This window comes from Dendrobium catenatum, unplaced genomic scaffold, assembly GCF_001605985.2.
Source record: "Dendrobium catenatum unplaced genomic scaffold, ASM160598v2 fragScaff_scaffold_1028, whole genome shotgun sequence".
In the NCBI taxonomy this organism is placed as follows: domain Eukaryota; kingdom Viridiplantae; phylum Streptophyta; class Magnoliopsida; order Asparagales; family Orchidaceae; genus Dendrobium; species Dendrobium catenatum.
The window spans coordinates 958677-984553 of NW_021319490.1; the positions used below are offsets into that span (position 1 = coordinate 958677).

At 35.5% G+C, this 25877-nt stretch overlaps 1 protein-coding gene across 3 annotated transcripts; it reads right to left on the reverse strand.

Moving 5' to 3' along the window:
- Nucleotides 1-200: 200 nt before the first annotated feature.
- LOC110115431 (probable pectin methylesterase CGR2) lies at nucleotides 201-24212 on the reverse strand. Of its 3 annotated transcripts, none has more exons than XM_020848766.2 (8): nucleotides 23996-24212; nucleotides 23001-23089; nucleotides 17373-17503; nucleotides 17231-17270; nucleotides 16999-17037; nucleotides 9026-9397; nucleotides 3425-3480; nucleotides 201-590 (listed from the first exon to the last, which is right to left on the reverse strand). In XM_020848766.2, exons 3-8 carry the CDS (start codon nucleotides 17490-17492, stop codon nucleotides 438-440), a joined length of 780 nt encoding a protein of 259 aa, XP_020704425.1. In that variant the 5' UTR covers nucleotides 17493-17503; nucleotides 23001-23089; nucleotides 23996-24212; the 3' UTR covers nucleotides 201-437. The 3 variants fall into 3 exon arrangements, with proteins under 3 accessions (XP_020704425.1, XP_020704488.1, XP_020704347.1); XM_020848829.2 differs by lacking the exon at nucleotides 23996-24212 and adding an exon at nucleotides 23674-23692; XM_020848688.2 differs by lacking the exon at nucleotides 23001-23089 and having other exon boundaries at nucleotides 23996-24211.
- Nucleotides 24213-25877: the final 1665 nt, after the last annotated feature.

A 25877-nucleotide genomic window follows, 5' to 3' on the forward strand; every position in this document is an offset into this window, starting at 1 on the left:
GGTTAATCATTAGATTTATTTTAAAATGTTTGATATAATTTGTAATTGATTAATTATATGTTATACTTGAAATGCCTTTTTTTTTTTAAACAAAGATATATCTCTATTTTACCTAATGGATTAATACATTTTCTCTCCTAATCAAATCATATTTTAAATAAGCAGACAAAAACCAATGTAAACATAAAGAACATTAGAACTTGACTTCACCAAAGGATCAAATCAACCAGACTAGAAATTAATCAAACTATAAGAGTGATTTCAGTAATCATTCCTTTTACATTGCAATCAACTTTAAACAAGCTTGCAAGTTACCCATGGCATTATATGAGTGCCTGAAAACTATTCTACTAACAAAAGCAAAGCACTCAACAAGAAAGAGTTCAAGAAGATTGCCGGTAAAGCTCCAGAATAATGTAATCATACTCAGGCCCTGATCAGCTGTGGGAATTAAGGTGAAAAACTTGGCAGTTTGGCCGATAGGATCTCTTGTTGGCAACCTGCTCGAACTTTCTAGAAGCTGCCTGGTTCTCTTCCAAGCCCGTTTGGATGAAATATCTAATCCACCATGAATAACTCCGTAACTTGGCCTGGCATTAGATGATTCCAAAAATCAAATGTCACACACTGCAGAGCGAGAACTAGCATATAGTATATCGTCAATTGTGAATATAACTGAAAGAAGATGGCTAGACTTTTGTTCCTGTGAGTTCAAAAGAAAAAGAAGAAAAGCTGCATACTATAGTCTTTGTTATGTCGTAGAGCCTAATTTTTTGCCCTAAGAAATGCTGTAATTCTCCATAATAAATTTATAGTGAAATCTATAGCAACTTTTTTCTGTTATTTACTCTTTTTCACTCTGTGTTTGAATAGGCTTCATCTATTCCCCAATAAGTCTGTAAAACGGAGACAAGTTTACTTGAAATGTATGTTAGGTGAGAAATTATTCTGTGCGGACACCGGATTGTCTGGAGGTGAATTAGAACAGGCCATGTCACCCGGTACACATCCACGATAAACAGTAAAAAAATGACGTGGTGCATTCTGATTCTTCTCCGGACAGCGTCCGTATCCGCACAACATAATTTTACCTGCTAGGCAGCCCTCAAACGCTGAAAGTTAAAATTTATTAAAGATGACAAACATTGAGGGATGGGATATTCAAAAAGTCCAAGGAAGATTGTTTGCAGAGAAAGGCTAGAGATGCCATGTTAAGGCAAGATACCAATAAAAAAAATTAATTTTTTTTTTCAATAAAAAAAAAACTGCACTGTTTAATGCATGGAAACAAAATTTTGAATTTGCATGATGATCCATTACCGCCACGTTTCGTCTATTTAAGCAGTTTCGTGTGGAAAAAACCCATTTGAAGGAACCATTATTAGGTCAGGTGTCCTGACGTAGTTCTACGTTCGAACACCAAAAATATGTCGCCACGTGCTCTTACTCTTTACCGCGCTGCCGGAAAACCCGACCCGGACCGGAACCCGATATTGCTATGTTCGCGTATTGCTAGGTATTGCTCGGTATTGTTCAGTATTGCTAGGTATTGTTTGTCAAGAACGAGAAATACCGCTCTGTCAAGACCAATACCGAGCAATACCTAGCAAAATCGATGTATTGTTCGGTATTGCTAGGTATTGGTCTTTATATAATGATATTTCTCGTTCTTGACAAACAATACCTAGCAATACCCCAGTCTGCATAAATCAGCCAATACATAGCAATCCCGTGACCGGTCCGGGTCGGGTCGTCAGGCCGCGCGGTAAAGAATAAGAGAGCATGGCACCATTTTACTGACGTCCGAACGTAGAACTACGTCAGGTCACCGGACCAAATAAAAGTTCCATTTGAAGGGAGTTAAAGTTGAAAAGGATGAATGAAGGGAAAACAATTGGCAATTTTAGGGACTACGAATAAAGGGGCATGGTAGAAATGTAAAAGAACGATGATGCTTCAAATGTCTTGAGTGTAAACAAGCTTAAAAAGAATTTGAAAGTTGTTGCCAAACTCTGAGATATAATCCCGCCTATATCAAGAACAATTATTACGTCCTCCGACCGGACGCAGAGGAACGTCCGGTCGGAGGCCAAATCCCGTCAAAAAACGAGTTGTACCGAGCAAATACCGAGCAATACCAAACAATAACGAGGAATACCATCATTTGAAGACCCAATACCGAGTTATACCGAGCTAAACCGAGAAATACCAAGTTATACAAAATTTGTACCGAGTTTTTCTTAGAAAAACTCGGTACAACTCGGTATTTCTCGGTACAGCTCGGTATAACTCGGTATTGGTCTTCAAAGAGCGGTATTCCTCGTTAATATCAAATAATACCTAGTTGTACCAAGCAAATACCGAGTTTTTTTGCGGGATTTTGCCTCCAACCGGATGTTCCTCTACGTCCTTACACCGGACATAATAAAAGTTCCTATATCAAATATGTGCTTCATCAACAAATTTTATTAATAAATAAATAAATAAATGATTCAAGAGTCAAACCTTACTAATCTCTGAAACCCCCTGCTACATCATATAATTATAATCAGGCATGTACTTCAAACCAATTCACGACTCCCTATAGTAATGCTTAGTTTATGCAATTTTTAAGTAAATATAGATTTAATGGCAGGCATAAAGTCATGTCATGATTATTCGACAAGTTTTATGCTGGCTATCAACTACCTAACACAACCCTCAATTTTTCTCATCCAGGACTTGAGACCTGACAACGGCTGTGTTAACTCTATACGTGAAAAGACTGGAGTAGCGCCAGTGGAAGATAAGATTAGAGAGAATCGCCTTAGATGGTTTGGTCACATAAAACGGTGGCCTTCCGATGACCTAGTTAGGAAAGTAGAAGTATTAGATTTAATTTATGTTAAGGTAGAGGTAGACGGTAGACCTAAAAAGACTTGGTTAGAAAATATTAGAAATAATCTTTTTTTTATTAGATTTAAATGAGAATTTGACTTTTAGTAGAACACTATGGAGAAAAAAGATTCATGTAGCCGACCCCACATAGTGGGACAAAGATTTGATCATGATGTTGTTGTTGTTGTATAGATTTAACGGCATAAAGTCATAAACTGCTGAAAACTGATAACATAGACAAAGTTAAATATATAAGATAATATAATGAAAACATAAAAGCTTCAGCAACGAGCATGCACAAAGCTATAGCTTTGATCTGAACCCTAAAAAGTTGGACTAGCAAATATAGAAATTCAAACAAACAGTTATGCATCCAAAGCTTATGGGGAAAAAAAAAAGAACGAATGCATTTCGTACGATCATCACAAATAAATCAAAACTTCTACAAGTACAATTAATATTTGGTACCACAATAATCAGGAATCATTTTAAGGAATGCAGGCACTCATTGTCGAAGTATAGAGTAGAATTGATATGCTGGACATACCGGTCTTCCAAATTTGGATAGCTCAGAAACTTTAGCTCTCTGCTGGCCGGGATAACCTACATAAGAAATGAAAGCAATGAGAACGATTAGCAATTTTACAATTGCTATCTTTTTAAAATTTATGAATAGAAAAGAAAAATAATTCCCAGAACATTTTTAATCAAAGAATTAGACTCAATTATTAAATCATTCCCTGGATAATGCTGACCTAAAAGCATCAGCAGCAGCAGCCTTATCCCAGCTTGGGCCTTTATGAATCCTTAAAATCCATTCATTCCTATTAGATGTTGCAAATGTTATTAAGGCTTTGTTTGGGACGGCTTTCTTACTACTTCTTAAAGCAGCTTTCTAGTTCAAAAACTAAAAATTTTGAACTAGAAATCTGTTTTAAGAAGTAGGAAAAAAGCCGTCCCAAACAAAGCTTAAATCTAGATGATACACCGTAAAAGGGACAATTGCCCCCAAGTATTGATCATCTTTCCATCTCTTCTATTCTTCCATATATATTAAGGCATATTGCCATAGATCTACATGTAAAAAAGCAGGCAATTTTCCTACAACTATTGACCCTCCTTCCATCTCTTTCAATACAGAGATCTCCATCCTTCCATCTCTATTAAAGCACAGATTTACATCCCTCCCTAATGACTAAGGCTTCGTTTGATTTCCACCGGAGTTTTATTGATTTTTAAACGGAAGTATCATAACGGAGAAGCGGAATTTTTTTACTTCTGAAATCGGTGTTATTTCGGAGTTATATGTAAAGGTCTTTTAAAAAAGTGACGCAAACAAACATTAAAATACTTATTTTTTTCCGATTGAAACTGCAAACGGAAAAATTTATGCGCTACCAAACGAAGCCTAACTGCAATTTTCCTACAACTATTGACCCTCCTTCCATCTCTTTCAATACAGAGATCTCCATCCTTCCATCTCTATTAAAGCACAGATTTACATCCCTCCCTAATGACTAACTGACCGACCAAAAATTGCAATGTCTTTTTTTGTATATAGTTACCTTCATCAATTACAACCATCACATAAACTAATACAAAAAAAATTAGACCATCTTTTTTTTAACTTAAGTGCCGCTATTATATGTTATGTGGGGTTCTTGTACATGGCATGTCATGCTTTGAGAAAAGAGGAATGCTAAAATTATAGAAGAACATGAAAAGTTGAAATGTGTCGTGCTTTAATTACTCTCCTCTTTAATCTCCTTTAGATCCCTTCATTTTTCCTATTTTGATTCCTTTTTATCTATCAACCCCGCCACTCTTCTCCTTCTCTAGTTTCTTGAATTCAAGTCCACCAAGAGAATAATGAGAAGAGTGAAGATACAAAAAAAAAACCTAGACACACACAGAGAGAGAGAGAGAGAGAGAGTTCTTGTTAGCTAGAAATTAGGGTGGCAACGACAGAGTTTGGAAACTATTAGTCTAAGGGTCAGCTACCTAAGAGGAGAGGATGACTTGAAAACAATCTTCATTACATTGAATTTTCCCATTGGCCTCCATTAAATACATTATCAATGGCTCATATAGGCTACCAGAATCAAACCCATAATCAAAGTTTGATTGGGTGATATATCTCCACCATAATCTGCCAAAACCTAGATAAAATATATCCAATTAATATATTTATTATAAACTATCTTAGTATGGATCTCCTAATCCCTATCACTAGTAAGAAACCTACACTTAGTAATGTCTACGAATAATACCTTGATAGTGACAAGGAGATAATGCATCTGCTGCTGATATATACTGGCACGTTATATGAGATTGTGTACATGGCCTCTATCCCGCATGCTAATCGCTTCTCTCCCCTCCAAATGAACCTTACATTTTCTTGCTTATAATCTGTCTTTTGTGTCTTCATCTCTATCAGGGAGCACAAACCGATGCTCATTTTCCCCGTCTTCTATCCCAACTCATTCTCATTCATCCCCAAAATTGGTTGCACTTAGGTTTTCAGCCGAAACCCCAATTCAACCACTATTTTTCCAATGACCTCTATCTTCTCAAAGGCTCCTCTTCTTCTTGCAACATCATTGGGAGCGGGCACAATGACTCCGAATATTTCAAGGCACATTCGAAACTGGGAAAATCAAACTTTCAAACATGGGGAGCAAATAAATATTCAGATCCTATCCTCAACCACTGTGATTCTTGCTCCTCCATCAGGTCAAGTATGCATTCAAATTTTGGAACCAATTTTTTACTTTCCTTCAGAAGCAAAGCCTGTTGTGCCTGCCCCTGCTAGTCCCATGAATATGGTTGCTATATCCTCTATAAGCAAGAACAAGCCTATCAATCCTCCTACTCTTGAAGCACACCTCATCTCCCTCCAATAAATGAAATTCACATCAGCTTATCATTCGGATGAAACATTCAGAGCATTGATATTCTGACAGATAAGATATTTCAAATCTTGTTTGTCAAATAGAATAGGAATTAGGAAGAAAAAAAAATTAATGAACGCTCCCCTAAATCATTAAGCTTTGAATTAAGGAACTTAAATGAGTGGCTTTTTTAGCTTTCCTAATACTAGGTATTTTTTTTCATTTTTTACAATGTTATCTTTATTTTGTCTTAGATGTTTGTTTCTTTTTTCTCTAACGATTCTTTACAATTGCCTTTTGTTATACTCAAATCATTTTCTGGTCATAAAGTTATGTTTCATACAAAAAATAAATAGTTAGTTGTGGCTTATAAATGAAATCAAATAAAAAAAGCAGAAATCTTGCATCCTTATAATAAAGGATTTCTCTAAATAGAAAACCTAATTATTTGACATTAAAACGCTTATGACTAAGAATAAGTAATCTAGTTATTATCACTAGTCTTTGAAAAGGTTACATGAGCAAGCTATCTCAAAGAATTGACAGTATAAAAAGCTAAGAAATAAAATACATTGGAACAAGATAATTTTGAAATTGAGTGATCTATCCACATGGAGATAGAACAGGGGGTAACATCCAATCATGACTCTTTAAGTATCAATAAGTTCGACAATCATATCTAATGATACAAGAGATGGAACAGGGGCTAACGTCCAACAAATCAACAATAGCAAAAATAGCAAAAGAAAGGCACTACCTGAAGAGAGAACTTTGGAGGCATAGCTGGAGTCTAAGAACATCCTTGGGGGGGTGGGGGACGAAGGCTAAGGGAGCAATTCTAAGAACATCCTTGGGGGGTGGGGAACCAAGGCTAAGGGAGCAATCCCTAGCAAGATGGGAGGCCCAGAATGATCATGAGTATTTAACACGCAAACATCCTACAAGCCCATATCATGATCAAAAGAGTACTCCCCAATAAAAAGGCTAAGAAAGCAATCCCTAGCAAAATAGGAGACCCTAAGTGATCATGAGTATTTAACACACAAACATCTTACAAGCCCGTACCATGATCAAAAGAGTAATCCCCAAAATGATAAGGTCCCTTGAATAAGATTTTTTGATACTTCGTGAGCTATAAAGCAATCAATATAATCATGAAAAAATATTTTGCATGGATGGCAATATTGGGGTAAATCCTCAAATTTTACTCTTTGTTGATAACCATGTAAAGAAGTTCCAATCACCTCTCAACCCAACAGGGTAGAAACATCTATCTCAATAAGAACATGGATCACACTCAGACAGGCGAGTTGAGTGGTAGAAGCATCTACTTGTATCAGTTTCCCAAGAATTGATCCCAAATAGAATAATATAAATGGATTAATGCAGTGGACACATATGGGAAAAAATAATGCAAATCGAGATAACAAGAGGCTCCTCAGAAATATCAAAATATGGGGATCATTAGCATACACATTGGTAAATCCGTCACTTGATATGAATGTCGAGACAATAGTCTTGAACAATCTGCTTTTAAAAACTCTTAATTAGTAGGCAGGGATTAAGAAGTCTTAGAAAGAAATCATCTATCAGCTAAGCTAAGAAATAAAAGTATGAATAATCTCCAAGCTTGGGCAACCAAGAAAAATTTACCACCAAGCAAGATATAGGAAAAAGGAGTCACCACATCAAAAATCTCAACATCAATAAAAATAAGAGAGGATTTACCTTGAAAGGCAATGGGTGGCTTATGTCTCACATAGTTCAATCTATGTTGAAAGAATGAAGCGAAATTGGCAAGTAGATCTGAATGCAAAAAAACCTTTCCTAAAACAACATCAACAAACAAAACAGGGCAGAGAAGTTGTGGGAGGCAAAGTAGTCGCATATGAAAAAAAAAATTAGAAAAGAGTTGATGCATAGCCGCCAACTACAGAACCATCAAGATAAGATTGGCAAAGATGAGTCAGTAAAAACAAAATATGAGGTGAAGCTCAACGTCAGTGTCGGGAAGGGAAAAGGAGGGAAAGAAGCCCTAAGAAGTGAGATGCAATTCGGGTTACGTAAAGAAGAGCATAGCCAAGACACCAACAGTACATGAGCTAAAAAAAAGAAAGGAGAACAACAACAAAGTAGTACTAGAAACAACAAGAGGATCAGCATAGAAGGCAACAAATCAGATTGCGCTGATGAAATGAAGAAAAAAGACCACATAGGTGCTGCTAGAGGGGTGGAGTAGGAGGACAATGATCAACAGACAACGATGAGTTGTAGTTAGTCGCCATAAGCACATGGGCTAAGCGAATGCATTGGGAGCCATGCAAGGGCCAAGAGCATAGACAATAAGGATCGTAGAATGGGTACTACAAGACAATGCATGTGTGAATGGAGAAACAAAGTGCAATGACGATGATGATCCACAAGTAGCACTTAGCCAATGGTAGTGGTTCACGAGTGCAATAGACTCACAAGCAAGTGGAGCATGCATGGGAACAAATGAGAATGATCGTATGGTAAAGTATATTTGCACTAATAAGGCCCAATATTTTGAATTATGAATACATGAACATTTCAAGATTAATGTTTTTGTCTTCCAATACTACTTTAATTCAAATTAGACCTAAATTTCCATTTCCATTCTGAAGCTCCTAAGTTGTTCAGCAAACATTCAAAATTTTCCTCCACATAAGCCACTAGATAGTGATTGATTGTTAAAAATCATTAGCATTGTTAAAAGTAACCAAATGTTGTATTTTTATTATTTTGAATCCTAGCAGTTTAAAATTTATGAAGGTGAAATATGAATGACTATTTTTAAATGGCTAGTAATCTGTGTGCGCGTATCATTGTGTGTTATTTTTTGAAGGAAATAATACGAGCCTATGAAATTAAGGTAGCTCAATCAAATAGTTGACACAAACAAAGAATCAAAGGCATCAATTGTGTGAGTGTATCAGCTTTTGAATGACATAACATGAGCATATAAAATCAAGGTAGCTCAACGAAATAGTTGATGCAAGCAAAGAATCGAAGGCATCAATGATCAAAAGAAAATGCCAGGGACAACCAGGGTCTACAAACACAGCAAGACTGCCTACTCCCTCTATGCTATCAGGCAGTACTTCACAATCTCATAATAAAATTCCAACCACAAAATATATCAACAGAGAGGAACAATATTGCTGATAAAAAGCTGGTAGAATATGACCATCTAAAAAAAACAAGAATTAAAAACATTAAATGATTCATGAAGTTACCAGCAAATATAACAAGACCATCTGCAGAAACCCTTGCCAAGTCTGGCAGGGTTTTGTTAAGGTACTTTGGAGACAGATAATCCAGGGAATCTGACACTATCACAACAGAAAATGATTTTGGCCTGTAAGGTAGAGGAAACTTGATATCAGCCACACGAACAATGCCTTTCTTAACAAGGTTCCTACAGCTACTATCAGCATCTTCCAAATCGTATGGTTCAACACCCCAAGCTTCAGTTTCTTCTTCTTTTAACAACATGGAAACTACTGAACAAGTTTCAGGGCCCACATGCAAAACCTTCTGCATGCTCTCACCGTACACTTTCTTCAGTATTGGTATTGCTCGCTGAACTTCTGCAGTGCAAGAAATACCTGCATATGAACAAGAAATCTACATTTAGGAACGTTCAAAAGTTTGACAATTAATCAACTCGAGCTGAAGTAACAAAGAAAGTCGCGCATTAATTAATCAAATAGATGAATAATGGAAAATGCGGCCATCTTTTTTTTATGGTTAAAAATAAATTAATGAGTAGATCAATAAAGAAGCAAAGAATAAAGTAATCTTAAACAATCTAGAACACATTTATGTATATATATATATATATATAGATGCCGATGCCAAACATCAAGAAATAGAATTTTTTTTAATTAAGAATTAGGATTTCACAATGATAGATCTCCGAAATAAACTGCCGTCAAGACCACAAGAATTCCCCAAGGAAAATACATTTCTGACATCAACAGGCACATCATTGGATGGGTCAAATTTGAAAGAACTGGTTCAACTCAACTCCATCATGCCAATATTAACCGTCAATCAGGATAAAGTTCAGATGTGATTACCATAAAACAACTCAAGGGTTCATATGTAATTACCATAGAACAACTTAAGGATGGTCACGATTTAGTTTGGTCAAAACCAACCATGGTTTCGACTGGTCATGAAAGATTAAAATCAAAACCAAAAACGATCACAAGTGAAACCAAACCAAACCAAACTATTCAGTTAAATTTTGTTTCAACTTGAAAAAACCAAAAAATAATGTTTTGAATTGGTTTGGTTTGGTTCGAATTGATACTTTCTTATTCAATTCAATTCAAATTGCCTCTGTTTAACATACATTACAGATAGAGAAGAGGTTTAAAGGTTATAAATTTACAACTAATTCTTTTTTTCTTTTTCTTTTTCTTTTTTTAATTGAGAGAATAGTCAAAATGATTCCTAGAGTATTTATGGGAGAGTATTTTAATCCAAAATCATCTAATGTATTCAATTTAATCTCTCAACTCCTCAAATATAATTGAAAATAATTCCTTGGCTGTTCAAATCTGATCTAAAATAATCCAACAAAAGGATTATTTTAGATCATATTTAAAAAGTCAATGGACTAAATTGAACATATTTACAGCATGAAACAAAAATTATAAATAATTCAAAAATCATTTTCATATTCTTAAAAAATATTTCTCTTTGCTTGTATTTGTTTTCATTTTATCCAATTTTTCAAAATCTCAAACCTAAATTAAACCAAAGTAATATCTTTATACAACAACAACAATATCAAGCCTTTGTCCCACTACGTGGGGTCGACTATATGAATCCTTTTTCGCCATTGTGTCTGGTTAAAAGTCAAATTCTCATTTAAATCTAATAAAGAAATATCATTTCTAATATTTTTTTAACCAAGTCTTTTTAGGTCTACATCTACCTTTCTTAACATAAGTCAAGTCTAATACGTCGACTTTCCTAACCGGGTCATCGGAATGCCTCCGTTTAATGTGACCAAACCATCTAAGGCGACTCTCTCTAATCTTATCTTCCACCGAAGCTACTCCAACCTTTTCATGTATATGCTCATTTTGTATCCTATCTCTAAGGGTCAAGCCACTCATCCACCTAAGCATCCTCATCTCTGCAACACTTAACTTAGTATTATGCTTCTCTTTTAATGGCCAACATTCAGCACCATAAAGCATTGCAGGTCTCACCACCATCTTATAGAATTTTCTCTTAAGTTTGAGGGAAACTTTTCTATCGCACAATAAGCCTGATGCATTCCTCCACTTCAACCATCCAACTTGAATTATACTGATAATATCCCCATCAATTTCACCATCACTCTGAACAATAGATCCAAGATATCTAAAACGTGTACTCTTATTAAAGAATTGATCGCCAAAAGTCACAATCTCATCACTAGGTCTATTGCTACTAAAATTACACTCCATGTATTCAATTTTAGATCTATTCAAGCGAAAACCTTTAGACTCTAAAGTTGACCTCCATAATTTGAGTTTACCTTCAACTCCCTCTCTAGTCTTATTAACAAGAAGAATATCATCAGCAAAAAGCATACACCAAGTTACATCCCCTTGCAAATGTATAGTGAGAACATCCATGACTAAAGCAAAAAGATATGGACTTAAGGCTGATCCTTGATGTAATCCAACCGAAATAGGAAAATATTTGGTCAAACCACCTTTTGTTTGAACACAAGTAATAGCTCCTGCATACATTTCTTTAATGATTTGAATATAAGCATTATTAACTCCTTTCTTTTCAAGAATTCTTCATAGCACTTCTCTTGGAACTTTATCATATGCTTTCTCTAAATCAATAAATATCATATGTAGATCCTCCTCTCTCTATATTTCTCCATCAAACCTCTCAATAAATTTATCACTTCCATAGTAGACCTACCCGGCATGAATCCAAATTGATTTTGAGAAACATTAGTATCAGGTCGCAACCTACGCTCCATAACTCGCCTCATAGTTTTAAAGTATGACACATTGACTTAATTCATCTATAATTCGCACACTCATGTGCATCACCTTTATTCTTAAAATAGGAATTAACGCACTCATTGTGCATTGATCTGGCATCTTTTTAGTCTTCAAAATAGTATTAAAAAGTTTAGTAAGCCAAAAAATTCCTTCATCTCCTAAGCATTTCCACATCTCTATTGGAATATCATCAGGTCCAACAGCTTTTCCACACTTCATTTTCTTTAAAGCCTCTCTAACTTCGGTTTTACTTATACGCCGATAAAAATAAAAATTTTTATTTTCATTTAGGGTGATAAAGTCAATCGTATTTTCACATTATTCATTAAAAAGTTTAGCAAAATAGCTCATCCACCTTTGTTGAATATTATCTTCTAAGAAAAGTATTTTTTGATATTCATCCTTAATACAGTTCACATGAACTAAATCCTTACTACTCATATCTCTTTGTTTGGCTAAACTTATACATATATCTTTCTCCCTCCTTAGTATCTACTATACTATATAAATCATTAAAAACTAAACTCTTTGCATCGCAAATAGCTTTCTTAGATTCCTTACGAGCATCTTTAAAGCTTTCCCAATTATCAGAATTTTTACATCTAAACCAATTTTTATAACAAATTTTCTTATTTTTTATCTTTTCTTACACATTTGGATTCCACCACCAACTATTTTTATTATTAGGAGATTTTTCCTTCGAAATTTCAAGCACATCTTTACAATAGTCTTAATATCACAAGTCACTTTTTTCCATATAATATTGGCATTCTCATACACAGACATAATCTTAAGATCTAAAATCTTACTCTCAAAAATACTTTTGTTAATATTCTTTAAATGCCCTCATCTAATACTAGAAAATCATTTTACTTTATTTTTTACTTTTCGTCCTTTATCTTAAAGTCCAAAACTAATAATCGATGTTGGGTACATAAATGTTCACTCGGAATAACTTTACAATCTTTGCAATCTAAACAATCTAATTTTCTTATAAGAAAATAATAAATCTGCGTTTTACTATATCCATTTTTATAAGTGATATGATACTCATCTCTTTTCTTATATAAAGTATTAGCTATTAAGAAGTCATAAGCTAAAAAAATCTAATATAGTCTTACCACCTTCATTTGTTATTCCAAACCCATGGTCACTATGGATGCTTTAAAATCATCTATCTCTCTACCAACATGTCCATTTAAATCTCCTCCAATAAAAAATCATTCTTCAAGAGATATATTTTGTATTAATTCTTCTAAGTTATTCTAAAATTTTAATTTTGAACTCATATTCAAACCTACTTGTTGAGCATAAGCATTTATAATATTAACAATCTTAGCATCAACAACAATTTTTAAAGCTATAATTCTATCTTCAATTCTGTTAATTTTTATAACATTATCCTTCAAACTCTTATCTATAATCACACATACACCATTTCTAGTACGACTCCTACCGAATACCATAGTTTATATCCTAAACTATTAATCTCCTTAGCTTTCTCTCTAACCCATTTAATTTCCTAAATGCACAGAATATTTATCTTCCTATGAATCATAATATCTATTAATTCCATAAATTTTCTTGTAAGGAAGCCTATATTCCAAGTTCTTATCCTAATTTTAGTTTCATATACTAACTTCTTTGCCCACATCTGTCCTTGATATGGAAACCCTTACCTATTTAACATTGCACCCGGGCGTCGGTGCAGCTGTTCTTGCACACTTGTCACTGTATTCATGCCATATAGTGCGTCGCTTTCAGGGGACGCCCTAGCATTAACACAATTTTTTAAATGATTACTGTCATGATTATTCAACAAATTTTATGCTTGTTGTCGACTACCTAATGCAACCCTCCATTTTTCTCATCCAGGACTTGGGACCTAGCAACGACAGTGTTAGTAATATCTTTATACAAAGTAACAATTTTAAATCAATTAAATCTCAAACCAAATTGATCAAAAAAATTTATTTGTTTTTTCAATTTGGCTTGGTTTTTAGATTTAGATATTTTTTTCCACATACAAAACATAATGGACGTAGGTGTTACCAAGTTTATGATGATTGTCTGCAACATATTTTAAGTCTCAAACATTACATATGGAAGCAATAGGACCCAAAATTAATCTACAAACCCCTATCAACCACTTCTCCAAGGCCCATCGGCCTCCTTTTTTAAGTCAGCAATGGAGGCCAAAGTTTTTAAAAGACCTCACTAGTTGGGTGGACAATCAACCAAAAAGGATAGGAAGGCACTCTACCACACTTTAGGAACTTGGAAGGGTTAGCCATGGGCATTTCCTCTAGTAATAATCGTTCTCATTTACATGCAAGAGAGTAGCTTCACCCACCCCCAGCACACACATTGAGGTCTCAAGTTAAGAGTTTTAGCACATACAAAAAACTTTATCAAAAAATCAAAACACATATGAATGAATTCAATTCTATTACTCAAGACTTGAGCAATATTTATGTGTTGGTTGATGAACGGAATTAAATGTTGTCGTTATTATGCTCTTCACATCCCTCTTTAAAGCATGTGGTACTATATTGTATGGGTGTGGGCTCCAAAAATTCGTGCCCCGGCCTCTCCAGTACCCCCTTTCTATTTTTGTGGGTCATCGAGGAGAGTTTTAACGAGTATGTTTTGAGGCAAATTTTTAGGAGACAAATTGGATTTTGAATAAGACATTACCCAGAGATTTTGCTCTCATTTTACGAGAACTTTATGATCTGAGTTCAAGTTTCCTATAGGAGCAAGCCCCTATAGTTAATTATCCCTCCTAGTAACGAAAGATAACTTTTGATTAATGCTAGTTGTCAAACAAATACGTAGTATCCGGTGTAGAGTAGCAGCATGTTTAAGCATTTAAAATTTAACATTTAAAATTAGAAATTTACCACCTTGCACTTCAAGTTGATGGTAGGGGGAGTGATGATAGACCCGATCAGGATCCCAAGGTTCCGTCGTCCCGGGTCATCATGATCATAGGTCTACCTAATCAGAGGGGGTAGTCAACCCAACCTGACAAAAGAATCCTTGTCGGCAACCATGGGCTGTTTCGTCTAATGGTACCTCATAGACATAGGGTGAATATTTGTCTAAGGGGATAAATTTTAATCCACCTTTACTAACAGAGGGCTTTTTGCATTACCGATCATATCCTCTTGATTCATTACTCAAGGATTTGAAGCCGTTGGGAACATACAGGCTCTGACCATGACCGTAATTTGATGGTGCAGGGTCCCGGTCATAACCATTTACCTGTGATGTCATTTGGCGGTGAAACAACCGATTAAAAAACACGTGCCATGTCCCTATTAGCAAAAGATGATTTGAGAATAATCTTAGTGATATTCTCGACAAAAAATTTTCTCTTTGTGAGTTGAAGTAATTTTCTAACTTGTCTACCCTGACAAACCATTGCGAATGGTGGATGAATTTTGCTTTAAGTGTTTAGGAGCTTTTATTTCAATTTTAAATATTTCAGGTTTTGGTGACTTTTTTGAGTTTCGGATTTTCATGAGAATTTGGAAGGCATTTTCAAGTATTGGGGGCCCCCTCCGGTTGAGATTTCCCATCAACACGGTCATCATCGGGATGACTATATTGTCACTTTAAAAGTTTTTACTTCATGGGAATTTGGGAGACATTCTAAATATTTGAGGTTTCCTTCGGTTGAGAGTTTCTATTAACATGGCTATCATCGTGCTATTTATGGGCACTTTTATTTTGTTGGTGAATATTGTTAATTCTATCCATTTGTCGACTCTGTCTATATGCCGACAAATGATCAGGTTTGTCATCTACTTTATGCCTTTATTAGTGAATCTTTCTTGTAATAGACCTTGAAGGTATAATATGAACGTATAAAACAAATATCTCAATCAAAGCTACGACCGTATATTTGTTTAACGGTTTTCATAAGTCACGTGTGTGCATACATCATGCTTGTCGGGGATCATGCGGGTATTTAATTACATGTATGCATGTACGTGTGTATATGTATGGTAGTCATACATACACATATATTAAACAATATCTAACTTCGTGAGTTGTGCATGGCTCAGAATTTGGCTTGCTTGAAAATAGAGGAGTTTTTTTTTTGTTTTGTATCTCTTCAAGAGAAGAATTCTATTTAGCCCTAGGGAAACTAAAGCAGCACAAGAAAAGTAAGTATATGTTATTTTCTAGAATATCATAGCATTGAATCGTCTCAACATATATTTAAATATTAATTTAATTTAATTATTAGTAATCTTTTTATTTCAAATTACAATTGGATTAGTAAGAATTATCCTGATTTAGATTAGTTTTTAATTGAATTTGGGTTTATCTTACCCTATTTTTATAAATAAGGATTTTATTGTTCTATTTGGGTCATTGATAATTGAATGAATTGAAATTAAAAACTCTACTATTATCATTCCTCTCCATCGCATAATTTCAATTAAAAACTAATCTAATCGATGGACTCCAATTTCTCTTCACAATCCCTTAGTAAAATCTATCATATCTTCAAGTAGATCTACTAATTTCTATGCCAGTAAATGTTCTAGATCTGATGCAAGTCATGACAGGCATATCTTCTAGTATGTTTTCTATTATCACTTTTTCTAATTTAATCCTAGCACGCTTTCTGTTAAGATTTTTTCCAATTTCTGCATTTAAATTTTTTCTTGCTACTTAGTGTGTTCATCTCGTTTATTGTCCTCTAGGTTTGCATATATAAATTGTCTTAAAGTTTATATCGTTCTGGAGCATGATTTTACATAACTATTTACTACAAACCTATAAGAGATAATTGATGCTTATATTTTCAAACCATGACTGGATTTTTTTTTTTTTTGACTCCACAAATATCTGGCTTGATGTCGATAAAGAAAGCAAACTCTAACTGATAAGGAAGATGTTCCGACAACCTGCGAAATCGGTACTAACCAAGGCATCAAAACTCATAATTGCATATGGTCAAATAAACACAAATTAAGATTACTGATGTCACCTGGAAATTAAAATAATAATGCAGTTAAACAATAAACAGTACAGCGTACTCCTAAAAAAGTAAAAAACCAATTATAAAGGTAAAAGCTGACATTTTTTTTGTGCAGTCGTTGCATTTTAGAATGGTAAAATGGAGAAAGTGACGAATAAATGCCAGCTCCAAAAGAAAGGCCTACCTTCACCTCTGTTCAAAGCATCTTTTTCACTGTCATAACCTGCCCATGCAACATTAAATATATTTTTGAGTGGGTACAAATGATTCATTACAGAAAAATATGATGAAGGAAAAAAATATTAGCAATAACTACTAAATTTTGCTTGAGATAAATCCCCAGCGCTGTTAACTAATAATCTAATAGTTCTAATCTGCATTGATATGCAAGCATTTGTTATAGAGTTCGTGCATACCAGAGCCAGTATAAGTGTATCCGATGACAAGAAAGGCAACCTGGATTTCATGGTGAAAAAAAAAAGTAAAGACATGAAGGAATTGTTGTGCAATCATATAATGCATTGTGGATCATGGAATAGGAACAAATATTAGCATTACCACAAGAACAAGTCCAATTGTTAGAAAGGGAGATGAGCGGGACTTTTGTTGCAACGAGCTTGCCAGAGGAATGCTTCCATTATCAACCGCACGTCGAGATGGTAGTGCCCTTCTAGACATGACTTTTTAGTCTGCATGGAAAATCAATGGAAACATCTCAAAATACCCAAAAGGATTTCAAATCCTTTTACAGCGAAAATATTGTCTTTAAGAAGCTAAAAACATTTTGTATGGACATCGTAGACTAGTTGAAAGAAAGCATAATTTACAAGTGGTCGAGGATGCATTTTGAAGATTAGTTTAGTACGAGTCAAGGGTCTAGATTATGTGAAAGTAAGGCCTTCTTTTTTTAGGCGCATGAATCATTTTACATATTTTACCTTGTAGTTTCAATCTCTATCATGTCATTTGAGTTATAGTGTGATTCATGAATTCTTTGATTCATAAGTCATGTACTGTTTTATGTATGTGCTTGAACCAGCCTAGCCATTTCCTATACCTTATTTGGCCTTCTTTTGACCACTACATTGACAATTACCACACTATGTAACCACCACCTCATCTTTTTTAACCACTGCCCGCCCCCCATTTCTCTCCTAGCTAAGACATTATTAAAGCTTGGAACCACACTTTCTTTATGACCCTTTTTGAAAAAAATGATAAAAATCTTTGAAAATCACCAAAGACTCTGCAACTCCACTCCATTCCTCCCCCATCACTTGGGCTACTCTTGCACTAGTCATTATATTGTTAGATAATTAGATTCAAATTTTTCATGAACGGCACTTGACTCTACAAACAATATTAGTAAGCTAGAGCAAGAGAACAGGATAAAGGAATCAACAAGGAGAAAAGGACAAAAATGATCCCTTAACTCTTTGTGAGGGACAAAAATAATCCCCGACTCTTTTGAGGGAACTATTTTGAGGAACCAATTTGGTCCATCAACTCCTCCAAATGGGACTATTTTGATCTTGCCGTCAATTTAAAAAGTAAAAGTGAGATGGGCAGAAGGTTATTATCGGAACAAGCAAAGAAGAAGCGCACGAACAAAAGAAAGATGGCTACCTTCGCAACGAGCAAGCTCTCGTCGCCATCATTACTGTCGATCGCAGTTGATTTGGCCGAAGAAACACACGAAAGGAAGCAAGAAGGCTACCTTCGCAACGAGCAAGCTCCCGTCGTCGTCCTTACTTTCAATAGCAATCGATTTGGCTGAAGAAGCGTGCGAACAGAAGAAAGATGGCTACATTCGCAATGAACAAGCTCCTGTCATCATCGTTACTTCTGATCGCAGTCAATTTGGTCAAAGAAGCGTGCAAATGGAAGAAAGATGGCCACCTTCGCAACGAGTAAGCTTCAGTCGTCGTCGTTACTTCTGATCGAACAGATGAACAACGGAGTGTGATTTCAAATCCGACAGGAAAGAAAGTAGTCGAAGGAGGCAAAGAAGTTATTTAGCTAGTCATTCAAAACTCTACCCGTCAAGGGAGGCGAAGTCGAAGAGCAATGAACAGTGTATAAGGGATAAAGAAATTATGTACAATAATTAAAACTAAAATTATGTATATTTTTTTATTAAAGAAAAGATTAATATATTTTTTTACAAAACTTATAATCTCTTAAAAAATACATTTATTAAATATTTTAATTAAAAAGACTAAATTACCCTCATTCTTAACATTATTAGTTCTACCATTAGATGACAGGACTAAAAAAGCCCCATTTTGAGGAGTTCAAGAATCAAATTGGTCCCTCAAAATAATTGGGGACTATTTTGGTCCCTCACAAAGAGTTGAGAGACCATTTTGATCATTTTCTCAATCAACAAGGATAAAGAGTAAATGAAAGCTATATGATCTCTATGAACTATAAAAATGGCATAAAGCCCAAAATATGCCTCTTAACCCCTAATTTATGGGGTTAAGGAGGCTACAGGAAAGGCCACACCTAATAAAATAAAGAAAAATTACATGATTTGGCAAGTACAGGCTAACAAAGACATGTGGACTAGGCCAAAAGGTAATGTGTGGCCCTCAGCCTCTAACGTGACTCAGAACGTCCAAGACAAGTTTCCTAGGTGAGTTCTTGGGGGCAAGTGTATTGAGCGAATCCTCGAGGGAGAGTGCCTTGGGCGAGTCCTTCAAAATAAATGCTTTGAGCAACTCTATTGAGGCGAGTCCCTTGAATGAGAAACAAGTCTCCTTGACGAGCGCAGTTGTGAACCAGGGATGAATGTAATAAACTATTCATGTTCATGGGCTTTGTAGGTTTGTGCCTCCTGCTGCTTGGACTAAGATATCCATGAAAGGTAAGTGGCTTTAGCTGAGGAGAATTGCTAAGGAAGCTGAGTCCTCTTAGAGCGAGTCCCCCTTCAGGTGCAAGCTTATTGGCACGAGTCCTTTAGTCTAACCCACCAGAGATAGGCACATCCTTGATATAATCCTTCAAGGGCAAACCCACATGTGGCAAGCTCCGCTTTGGCTGATACCTGCTTATCCATAGCCTAGTTTTAGATATTGCAGTAAGAAGTATGGGCGGTAGGGGACATGGAGTCGGGGGCTATTTTGGGTGAGTGTTTCCCTTGACAGCATCCTTTGGACATAGACCTATTTGTTACCTTTGTGTTACCTTTATAGGCATGAGTGGGCATACATTTAGTTCCTTGATTTATTTGCTTCTTTGAAGAGCAACTTGTACAGAAGGATAAGGGAAATAAGAAAAAAAAAATTACAATATTCACCAAACGACTATAAAAATTGATGAAAATTAATGCCCTATTTTTACTATTACCTCGAGAATAGCGCATTCATCTAAGATTCTCATAATGACACTTGATTTGACCTCAGTACTAATTTTGTCTATAAATAGTTGTGAAGAGTATAAATATGGTCACACTCCTCCCTTTCTTTTGCCTTAACTGAGTTCTTATAGCTTGCATGAGAGATGGTCAAGTTGAGCCCTACCAAGTATGCTAATGTGGATACTCAAAAATTGCAGAAGGCCCTTCTTCGTAAATGAAAGTGGAGGTCAAAAAGTTAAAGTTCGACCAAGTTATTGAGAAGATGAAAAAGAAAAAGGTGATAGTAGTTGAACCGAGTAAGGTGATGAAGGGCGAGTCAAGTAATGCGACGAAGGTCAAGTCAAGTAAGGCTATTGTGGTCTCTTCGTCGAGTAGGGCTGCAAGCGAACCAAACGTTCGATGAGCTACTCGTTGTTCGGTTCGATTAAAGCTCGTTCGTTATCGTTTTATTAACTAAACAAACAAACTTGAACAATATTTTAAATACTCAATTCTTAAATAAACAAGCTTGAACACTAATGTGTTCGGCTCATTTATGTTCGCGAACAACATCATTTGAAGTTTGTGAACAAGCTCGACATTAAGCTCGATTCGTGTTCGATTTTGAACTCGTGAATAAGCTTGATAAAAATAATTAATATTTGATTATAGACTTAATAAATATAAATAATATAAATAGAGCTCGACATTAAGTTCGCGAACATGCTCGATGTAATCGTTTGTTAGGATGCTCGATAAAGCTCGTTTGTTAAGTTAATGAACATCTAAAAGTATAACTCGTTTATAGCTCATTCATGTTTGTTTGTTTAAAGCTCGATAAGCACTAAACGAACGAATATGAACTGAACATGAATACTCATTAATTTAAATGAACCAAACATGAACACAAACAATAAAACTCGAACAAACATGAACCAAACTTGAACAACCTGATATTAAATGAGCACAAACATGAACACTCACATACTCGGCTCGGTTCGGCTCGGTTCGTTTGCAGCCCTATCGTCGAGTTATGATGATGTGCTCCTTGCTAAAAGAAACACTAGTTGAGTCTCCGCATTATGGGGATCTCATCAAATTCTCGTTGTGGCGAGTGTCATTCCTGAGGTGGCGATCTCTCCTCACAAGGCAGTCAGACCAACAAAACTGACTCCCACCCGGGGTAAGTTGACAGGTATCCATGACCCCATGTGGAGAAAGTTGGGAAGCAACAGGAAACCAATGGAGATAAGAAGGATTCATTTTTTTTATTTTTGAAAAATTTATGTATGGAGGTCACTTGTTGTTGATCTCAAGTAAGCCTTAAATATACTAACCTTGAACAATTTTTAGGGCACCTATCAAGTGAGTTTGAGTTGTTGACTCTAACTCAATGAGCACCTAGCTTGTATGCAAGAGCATGGGATCTCCATGATCAATTGCTCGAGCTTCGCCTTAGCTTATTAGATAATGAATTACCTTTTCTTGATCAGTCACTTTATACAGTAGAGGCGACTTCAGTGGTGTAAGAAATACCAGGCCAGCAAATGACAACATCTATGGGAGCCACACCAGCAGTGAAGACTGCCACGCTAAAAAGAAGCAGGTGAAGCACTCTCATGCCCAAGAACTCCATATCACTTCTCCTTCGCCATCTTGAGCGGTCCATCAGTCTCCCCCTCCACCTAGTTGCCAAGATGTTGAGATTCCCGCATCCATTTCCTCGCTCTTGCAGGCTCTGTCGAGGTGAGCCTAGGCCTTAGAGAAGGAGCTTGCACGTGTCAAGGTTGAGTCTTAGGAGAGGAGGGGGAAAAAGACCTTGAAGAAGTTTGAACTTGCAAGTGATGAGGATATTGCATTGCACAAGGAGGTGCCAGACCTAAGGGCTGAGGTGCCGGCGATTCACAGGCTTTTGGAGTCATCGTAATTGAGCCAATTTCTTACGAGAGGCTGCTTCATCCTAGGTAGAGCGAGGCATGTTGTCTTCCTACCTCCTTTTGGATCATATGTATAAATTGTTCCTAAGGAGTGAGAGATATAAACCCGCAATATTTAACAAGGTTTGTAAAAATGTTAAAGTAAGATAAATAAAAAAATTATGTTTTTGTACTCGTCGTTTATGTTTATGGCTTACCCTTTTTGCTATTTTTTTCTTGCATTGATTTTTTTTATTTGTGACGACTATTCTTCATTTTTTACCTAAAGGCAACTTTTTGTTGGGCAAGTGACCTGATTGTAAGTGAATTTTTTGTGATGATGATGAGAGAGAGAGAGAGAGAGGTGAGATTCGGTTCATCAATGATGGGATCCATGTACATGGGCTTTGTAGGCGTGTGGCTCCTATAGCCTAGATTGGGAAATTTGCAACATGTAGGTGGCGTTTGCTGAGGAAAACTGCTGAGAAAGTCAAGTCGCCTGGGGCGAGTCCTCCTTCAGGTGAAAACTTCATGAGGAAAGTCCTCTGGAAAATTATTAGGGATAGGTGCATCATTGATCTGATCCTTCGAGGGCAAGCTCACATGCTGCGAGTTCCACTTGGGTAGATGCTTGTTTGCCCATTTCCTAGTTTTAGTGACTAACCCTTAGAGTGAGGCTTGTTTTTGACGAAATTTTCCCTTGTTCTAGTCCTTCAAGCATGAACTTGTTTGGTGCCTGCATATTACCTACATGAGCATGTGTGTACAAACATATATAGTGGTCTCATTCCTCTTGTATGTTACCTTATGTAATGATTGGTAATTGAATGAAAGTTTTTGCTTTGAATATATTATGCTCTTCTGTGTGCTTTGCACACCAATTGAAAAACTACTTATGTGTAAGTTCGCAACCCTTACAAAAATACTTACCAAGGAAGGAAGGAGATCACTGCAGCAAAGGGTTGTTCATAGAAGTAAGCTTCATTTATCTCCAACTCCATTGCCAATTGTTTCAACACCTACATAAGAGTAGATCATTCCTTGAGCTTGTCATTTCCTCTATTGCCTTCTTAATTTTGGGCATATTAATTTGTTAGCACAGCTAGCACTGGCATTCAGGCTCTCTCATTGTATATATGGTCGTACTAATAAGCTAGGGGGGCACACTTAACCTAGCTCTAGCAGAAAATCTATTGAATCATTGGTGTTGTCGCAATACTTCAAGCGTCATTTATAACTTCCATTCATCCCATAGTAACTTGCACATGTTCTATGTTAACAAAGACTCATCATCATCATTAGACTTATCCCAACAACTTGGGCCAACAAGAATTTACAGGTATTGTTCAAAATTAATAGATAATTAGGGAAGATAATCTTTCAAAAGCTTAACTGGCAGCTTCATACTAATAGTAAATAAATTTGCGGTACTCGTATCAAGGTTTTCAGGATAAAAAAGTATAGCACGTAAAGCCTCTGTGCAGAAATTTCACTCTCCACGCATGCATCGCTATGCGTTATCAACGGATAAATCTCCAGCACACTAGTAAACATACTGGACATTAATTATTTGCAGTTACTATAGCTAAAACAACAATCTAACCCCAAAATTCACAAAAAGTTCCAACTAGATAGAATCACACTACTGAAGCTCGGCAAAGAATCCCTTTCAGCTCCAATAACGGATGTAAAGAATCACAAGATGAACTAAGCAATCTATCGCACTTCTATCGCACTCACAGAATTTTATTTAAAAGGTCGGCACATTCAAGATAATGGCTGAAGTGACGCAACACTATAATACAAAACGCAAGATAATATTAAAAGAGAATAAGATAAATTGCCATTAACAAGCCTTCTATAATGAAATAAAAAAAAATATCCACAGGTTCATATGAATTGCTCAGCCAGTGACAAAGAAGCACCTTATAATCGAAGAAATGGAAGAACTTCAGGCCGAAATCCTTAGCACGCTCACTAGATCTGAATCCGGATCGCCCCCCAGATTGGTGGAATCTATACTTCCAGGGTTTTATGAAGCTCAACGTTACTGCTACTGTTACTGAGAGCAATGATTTACAGTGCCTGTGCGTATGCAGCGAGAGCGAAAGGTGGGTGGGCTTAGCGGCTGTTTGGCTACGAGCCTACAAGTAGTATTAACGAATTCTATATTAAAAAAAAATATTAATTCAGTTTTAATAAATTTTTTAATATTTACTATTTAAAATTTATTTGAAATGATAAATATTTTAATCTCGAAATATACTATTAACTTGCTTGAGTATTTATTTTAAGATTTAAAATTTAAAAGAAATATACTAAGAATCTCTTGGGACAATTTATTTTTTACTTTTTTTTTTTCTCAAATTGAAATTATATTTTTTATTTGACATATTTTCAATATATCTGATGATTAAATATTTTTCAGCCACTGAATTTAATTATATGAATGAAGGTAAATTATTTGATATTTTTAAATAAACATGTTTTTTTTTAACATGCCATGTGAGTTGAATGTAAGGCTTCATATGCCTTAACAATCTGAGAGCTCATAATATTGATCATAATTCTCCGTTAAATAGAAGTTCATTAAAAGCATAATGCATCCCGATCACATTCAAAGATAATATATAGGGATTGCAACCGTCACCAGCTCGTAAATTTCACTCAGCCATTGCAAATGGAACGGTGATATAGTAATAATAATAATTTTATTGTTTTTCATATACATATAAATTAAAATTGATGTAATATTAGAAAAATCATTTGATCAAGTGAGAATCATCCGAAAATATTCAAATGGTAAACTTTTGAAATTAAATTCAATATCATCTAAAATCTGATTTTAGCAAATTTATAGTCGAATTAAATACATGGATGAGGCGAACCTATCGACATCAAAAGTGAACTGATTGACATTCAAATGAGCTCAAATCAAGCACAATTAAAAATATTTTAGACGTTGACTAGATGATCAAATAATCTCTGAATCTTGTATAGTTATAATCTAATAAAGCGTCTCAACAAGAAAAATCTAAAAAAGCCAAGATAAATTAATTCTAATATCATTAAGACACCTGAAGACTAACATAGCGGGCTATGATCAAGAGGATCAATGCATATTATTTGATGAAATGTTTCGAATTTAAGTTATATTTATAAACTTTCAAAATCTATAAATAACCCCATCCCCTTCCCCTCTTGAGAAGAACATTGTCTTAAGATTCAAGAGATATTGAACTCTTAAAGAATCTCAATGCTCCACTTGATCGCCACAGTCGACTTGTCGCCCAACTATCGACGTTGGATCACTCTTTGATTATTATCGCTCAATTATAGCCTCCTAAGCACTGTCACCCGACTATGATCCATTAACCATTATCACCTAACTAAAAACTCCTGACTGTAATGCCACAACTATTATAATCTTGGCACCATCACTCGATTGCCACCATCGAACTATTGCCTAACTGCTAACAATGGACCACCCTCTTACTATTATAACTCAATTTTTTGACCACCGTCACTCGACTATGATCAATTGACCACTTACTACCCAACTATGATATCCTGACTAACTTCACATAACAACAATCCCACAACTATTATCGCATTACTACAATCTTATACTACCTTCACTAAACTATAATTATCTGACCAATATTGCCAAACTATAAACCCCCGACTACCATCACTAGCTAGTTAAAGAGAGGACGAGAGAGATGCGAGATAGGAATTGCTCCAAGGTGTTTTTGTCTGTAATTTATATTATGAATTTGTTCTAATTGAAGTAATTAACTATATTTT

Coding starts and splice junctions, on each gene's coding strand:
- LOC110115431 (XM_020848766.2), bottom strand. CDS start 17,492: ATGTCTAGAAGGGCACTACCATCTCGACGTGCGGTTGATAATGGAAGC. Junction 17,271..17,372: donor CAATTGGACTTGTTCTTGTG/GTAATGCTAATA, acceptor CATGAAATCCAG/GTTGCCTTTCTTGTCATCGG. Junction 3,481..9,025: donor TGGTCTTGTTATATTTGCTG/GTAACTTCATGA, acceptor TTTCTTATGTAG/GTTATCCCGGCCAGCAGAGA.